Below are 6,754 nucleotides of genomic sequence, written 5' to 3'. Positions count from 1 at the left end.
AAAAAATGATAAAAGGGTGGTGTTCTTGGCCACTTAGCTAATAATGCTATAAAATGCAGCTTACAAAGCAGGCTACATGTTTTTTCTTGTTTGCGTCTCATTTGTCAAAAGGTGGGGAGTGGGACTGATTGGTGTGGTGGTGGTGGCTCAGCATAGTGATAATCACCAGTACTTACATCTATAGAGTACTTTAGCATTTACAAAGTGCTTTACTAACAACAAGATTTGCTATAATAATACCATTTTTAAGGATGGAGAAATTAAAATCCAGGGAGCTTAAGTGATTTGTTTGACCACTGAGTCAGGATTTGAATCTTGGGTTTCTTGGCTCCATTTCTAGTGATCTTTCCCTTAAAACTACAGTATGACTTGGAGTCTTCTCCATTTGAGAAAGGGAAAAGACCTGGAAAATATCACATCTTTATAATTTCTTCAAGCCCCTTCCAAGCACAATCCGATCTTCATGAGCCTCTTCTTTACTTCCTTTTCAGAAGTTCATGCCCTGACTGCATCAACTCACACAAGGTTCAGTTTCTTTCAGATGCTAGAAATTCCAGGGTTTTCATATACAAACCAGATCTCATACAATATCCAAAAATAGGAGCTAACAAACAAAGCTTTGTCTCACTGCTGCTTTTATTTTTTCCCTAATGTTTGCTGCTCTTTGTGATGTTCTAAGACATCTTAGCCAGTTTTACAGTAATCTGTCTTTAGACACAAACCTAGGTAAAATGCTTTGTAACTATTCTAACAACTCTACTACATTGTGTAAGCTAGTTAGCCAGTAATGAAATGAATTAGAAGATGGAGAAGGAAGGGAGAAAAAGTGGTAGAAGAGGAAGAAAAGGTTATGCAGGGTGTTGTTAGATTCCATGGCTGAAATGGCCCTGGGTGAGTAATCATTGCAATTTCATCATGAAAGTACTGTTAACTAGGGCCAGGGAAGCTGGCCAGCTGTGGCTGACTCAGCATCTCTTGACTGGCTGGGTCACAGTAAGACACCTACTACTCCATGCTGTTGCTGTTGGTTAGGCTTAGTCTGAACATTCTAACTTGGGAAGCCAGATCATGGAGAAATGATTACAAGTAAATAACCTTTCCATGGAAAAGGAGAATCAACAGTTTCCTCTTCCTTCTTATTCTACAAATAAAAGATGTTGTGTTCCTTCATTCTTTAAGAGCATGAAAAAAACAACCAATCTTGTTAAAAACAAAACAAATGGTTTGTTCTCTTGTTAACTCATCCCAGAAGACAACTATACAAGGATGATTGAAGGTTAGTTCCAGAATTGGAAAAGACCTTCGGTTTGATGCCTGAAATTCTATGGATGCATAAATCCAGATATCAAGCTGCTAAAGCCTGAGAAGTTCCATATATATTACCAGAGGCATCAACACACACAGTGGATAAATCAATGGATGTTGAGTCATGAAGATGTGAGTTCAGATCCTTTCTCAGACACTTAATACTGCAGTGATCGTATATAGAAGTCTTCTTATATCAACTTGACATTATTGATTACTTATGGATCCATGTACATTCAATTTCATTATCTGCACAGAGGATAGAGACCCAGCTTTGAACCACCATAAAAAAAGCAAATCAAAATTCTAGGCTTGGGATTCCACAAGGCTCTATTTCCCCTTATTGTGCTGGATAGGCTCCATTCTTAACCTTCAAGGGAGGTTCACAATAATGATCACTTCTTGAAGGTTATACCAGCAGATTTTAAGTGCCAATACTTCCCACCAAGCTATAAATGCGTTATGTATGGACCCGGCAATGCCTGTCATTTGTAGAGCAACTGATGAGAGTATAGAAAGGTTTATCACCAGCTTGCCCATTAGGTGTTTAATCTCTTCATCCACAATACAGGAAACCATCTACCAAAGCCTGGAGAGGTTGCAGTCCACATTGGTGAGGATAGTCCCACATCAACAAAATCCTATGACAATAGAGGCATTGTAAGAAGCCCAAGATAGTACAGGATAATGGAAAAAAGCATTTTACTAGGTCTTGGAAGACTTTAATTCTTATCCAGTTCCTATCATTTACTAGCCATGTGACCCATAAGACTCCCCTATAAGGAAAGAGCATTAAAACTATAATAGGTTATTATTCCCTTACCCCCCACCAAAAAGATCTATAACTTAAAAAATAATTTAAACTGATGACTAAAATAGAAGTGGAGGCCCTTTGGAACAACAAATGGAAATTCTTTCTTTTGGATTTTTCATCGCTTTGTGATATTAGGGTGGTAAAGGACTGAGCCTAGAGGATAAAACTTCATGATGACAGTGTTGGGACTTTCAACACTATAGGGAACTCTCAGATGAGTGCATTTCTTATACCGATTACTTCTTACCATAAACTCTTAGTTTCTCCTAGAAGGCTGGTTTAGGTTCTTAGAAGACTCTCTCAAGAAAGAGAGTCCTGGAACACAGGACCCAGTGTGAAGCAGAGTGAGACTCAAGTAGGGTCCCACATCCAGTATATCTCCGAGGCAGGACTGGATCCCAGGTATTCTCAGCCTTAAGGTAGGGTCTGAGAATGAAAGATGAAAGAGATGAAAGGCATCTCAGAGGACATGTAGAACATTGCCCTTTATTCTTCTCTCCAAACTTATTGAAGTCAAAGAAATTAAGTGATTTGTCCAAGGTCACACAAATATTAGGTATTAACTGAATTAAACTAATTAAAATTGATTATATAATTATATGTCACATATAACTATAATTTAATGCATTAAATTTTAATTAGAATTTGAACATAGGTTTATGAACTACAAATGTGTTCTAATAAAGGGCTTGTTGAATGAATGAACCTCAGTTTCCTTATTTGTTAAATGAGGCTATAGCTCAAGCATCTTAGGAACTCAATAAATATTTGGGAAGGAGCATTTACCTCCCTTAACTCACAGGATATTTGTGGGATTGAATTGAAATAATGGGAATGATTAGACAATACACATTTCAAATCTTCAAAACTCTACCTGTATATAAGGCATAATTATTATCTAGCCTGCCAGGAAGCTCATTTCCCAGTGAAGAATTCATTAAGTGTGAGAAGGGCAATGACCAGGGCTTGATTACGTTTCAAAATAGTGAGAAAAGATCCAAGTTTAACAGACATTGTCCTCACAAATATTTCCAGCATCTCTTTATTTAAACGGTAATGGCCTATTTAGTCTGAATGCACATCTCAAGATCTCCTCTGAAACTATAATTTAAATAAACAACAAACGAATAAGTAGCACTAACAGTATAGGTCGGTCCATTGCACACATAATCCACCCTCACTCGTGGACACAAACATGTTTTTACAGCCAGGTAAGTAGACTAATTTCTTTGTTTGCATGCACCTGCCAAAGCTGAGCTCCCTTCCCTAATGCTTGTCCTATTTTGAAGAGAGCCCGATCCTTCCAGGGGCAAAGAGTGGGCATGCAAACAAAGCTGGATTCAGGATAAGAATGCATTATTCATTTAAAGGCATTTCATAGAATGCAGACAAAAATCTCATATTTCACAAATAGAACAATTAATAGAACCTTGTTTTCGCTAGTACAGTAATAAGGGTGAAGTGTTTGTTTCCTCTTTGTTGCTTCATTGGGTTTTTGCTTTTATTTGCTATACTTCAGCACAGTAAAGTATTTTACATGGTAGCTCTGTAGTCAGAAAGAAAGCCATTTAGTCCATTGGAAGAGAAGAGCATCAAATTCTTCATCAGCAGGTAAGAGCCTTTTTTTTTTTAATTTCTCCCTGAATTTTCCCAAGTTGCCACCTGGTGCTGATTCCATTGGTCTGAAATGCAGGCAGTGCCAGGTTGTTTTGCCACTGCCATCTCAATGTAAAATGTCTGTTTGGCTCAGAAATGCTAAGATACTCAGCTCATGCTCTTTGTAGGTCTTGCTCCTTCCTTTTTGTTATTGCTTATTTCCCTTGGGCACTCTATTCCTGAGCCCAGTTCTTCAGAGCTTAGTCTGATTTCTGCATCATCTGTTTAAATGAGTACCACAGTCATTCCAGTGCTATACAGATTTGACGTCATAGACAGTGCTGCACACATTCCTCAGTGTCCTTTTTTCTTCTTCTTCTTCTGTACATTCTTCACATTAAGGTAATAGCTATAAAATAAGGCTATGGCTAAATATTTCTTAAGAAGGAAATTCCTGGAAAAATCTGTCATCTTTTACATCTTTTCCCTTAAGGCTATGATTGCAGTTCTGGAGAAACATAGGAAAAGTTTCTAAATTCTTCCTGGTTAATCATAGGAAGATGTCCCTCATCAATCGGAGTTAAAACTGGCTCTTCTCTTATAAAGTCAGGATCAAAATTACTGACATCCTCTCGGGATTTCTGTGAAACAAAAAGAGAACAGAGATGAGATTTTATAAACCAGAGACTTGAATCATCTTGTATGTCTGGGCACATCCCAGACATTTCAGAGGATGACGTTACAGCTCTTATTTGACAATTTTATTATTAGGCTAGCACATAATTAGGATTAATAATAAGAATACTTTTCAGCATTGCTACAGAACTTTGTATTTTCAATAATTCCAAATCCATTAAGTTACTAATCCCAAGAAAATCTGGCTGAGTAGGCCAGTATTTGACACTGAGGTTAAGAAAGTTGAGCATAAGATCAAATCGTCCAAGCCTGTGCTTAATTCTTTCTTTTAAAACTTCCCTTCCATCTTAGAATCAATACAGTGTATTGGTTCCAAGGCAGAAGAGCCACAAGGGCTAGGCAATGGGGGTTAAGTGACTTGCCCAGGGTCATGCAGTTAGGAAGTATCTGAGGCCAGATTTGAACCCAGGACCTCCCATCTCTAGGCTTGGCTCTCAATCCACTGAGCTACCCACCACCATCCACCCCTTTGCTTAATTCTTAAACCTCTAAATTATTTCTTCAAAACAAACAACAATAATGAATGCCATATTAACATAAGGAGAGGGACTTTGTTTTTAAAATTGTGCATCTCTCAGTGTTTAGGACAGCAAAGATACAAAATAGGAAATTAATTAATGTTAATTGTAGAAAGCCTTCATTGTAAGGTTAACAAGGGTAGGAAATAATTACCTGAAGTCTTATTAATTGGCCAGACAAATTATGCCATATCCTGATCACTGTGTAATCATGATTATAGTTTATAGTCATTTGAAGCTTAACTGTGTGCATGTGCAGACTTGTGATTTCACAGATGTAAGGAACTCTCAGGGAGGAAATTTCTCTACCAGTAAAGCTAATAATACTAGGTGCCACTCATTGTGTTAAATACTCCTTTACAAATATTATCTCTCTTGACCCCCATAATAATCCTGGGTGATAGGTACTATTATTATTCCCATTTTACAGATGATGAAACAGGCATAGAGAGGTTAAGTGACTTTCCTAGAGTCACAAATTTTAGGTGTCAATGAATGGACTCAATCCCAAGTCTTCTTGACTCTAGCTCCCAGATGAGCACTGTTGACTCTTACGGAGTTGTCTAGAGCATGAGAGAGGTTAAATGACTTTCCAAAGGCAGGATTTGAACACGGGACATTCTGAACGTGAGGCTGGCTTTCTACTCACTATGCCATGGTGTTACATACACATTTTAGGAACCTTCTTGGTGGCTCTTCACAGTAAATGGAAAAAAAGATATTGAGATTTTCTTTGCCAGATTCCTGATCTGTAGCACATCAAGCAACTAGAGATGAAACTAGCTGAATATGTTATATCTTTGGAAAGATTTCAAACTACACAGAGGTGGTGTTAGAGTTTTCGATACCCTCTGTGTAGAATGCTACCATTTTTTTTCTCTCTTGTTTTCTAGTCCCCCAAGCCTCAGTGCTGTCTTATGCCTTGCTTCCCTCTTCCTCACCCTGCCAGCTGCTGAGCTTTCCACACATTTAATAGCTGCATCTCTGAGAGTTTCACCTCAAACAGCTATGCATGGGGCACCAAGTATAGTATCAACAGAGATGTCAATAATAGAGCACTTTCTTAGATACTAGTGCCTGAGTTCTCTAGTTTAAAATGTGATCTAATTTAAAAAGCCAGAGTTCAGTTGAAGATAACAAAGTTGAATATTTTTTTCTCTTTTCAACAGAGACTTTAGAAAGCTACTGAGCCTTTGATTGTTGAGAAACTCAAGGGAATTCTAATACCAAGAAGAAATTATTCATTCTTTAAACCAAAGAAACCTTTGGGATGTATGTGAGTTTTGGATCTGGGAGAAGCTCAGGACAAGCAGAACTCAAGGAGATTTGAGGTTGAGTTGTATGAAGAACATGAAAAAAGGCAAAAAGAAAGCATGTACAAACCATAAAGCCTAAATGACTTGGACATTTGGAGTCACCAAGCAATAGAACAGTAGCCTTAGGTGTTATGGTTACCCTGCAAAGGGTTAGCTAGACCGGAGGATTCTACTCATGGGATTTCTGCAGGATATTTTGAGGCTTTAATTAATAGACAAAGAGAATCTTTTTTATTTCTTTTGGACACTTACAATTCTGGGTCTGAAGGGTGGTTCTAGTTGGCGTTGGTTCAGCTGGATCCAGTCAATTTCTTTAAAGAATGGATGTCTCAAGATGGTATGCTCACCACCTTGAGTCACACTTCCCAACCGCATGTTGGGGTTCTTGGTCATGAACTAAAACAGAGAGAGAGAAGGGAGGTCAGTTTATATATACTCAGTGTGTCATAAGACAGAAATATTTGGCAATGGCAGAAAGGTGTATTGGAATCCTTCTGGTGGTTCTTATT

At 38.0% G+C, this 6,754-nt stretch overlaps 1 protein-coding gene across 1 annotated transcript in view; it reads right to left on the bottom strand.

The window, feature by feature from the left end:
• Window positions 1–3,137: 3,137 nt before the first annotated feature.
• The window catches only part of PRKCH (protein kinase C eta), a 286,419-nt gene continuing 282,802 nt past the window's right edge, over window positions 3,138–6,754 (bottom strand). Inside the window, exons 13-14 of the mRNA XM_001377520.5 lie at window positions 6,498–6,641; window positions 3,138–4,356 (exon numbers count right to left, since the gene is read on the bottom strand). Coding sequence (XP_001377557.2) covers window positions 4,210–4,356; window positions 6,498–6,641 — 291 coding nt within the window. The 3' untranslated portion in view covers window positions 3,138–4,209. The remainder of the gene's footprint in view (window positions 4,357–6,497; window positions 6,642–6,754) is intronic.

Source organism: Monodelphis domestica, chromosome 1 (assembly GCF_027887165.1).
Source record: "Monodelphis domestica isolate mMonDom1 chromosome 1, mMonDom1.pri, whole genome shotgun sequence".
Classification (NCBI taxonomy): Eukaryota; Metazoa; Chordata; class Mammalia; order Didelphimorphia; family Didelphidae; genus Monodelphis; species Monodelphis domestica.
Note: the sequence above shows the minus strand (reverse complement) of the source record. Positions and strands in the feature narration are given on the sequence as shown.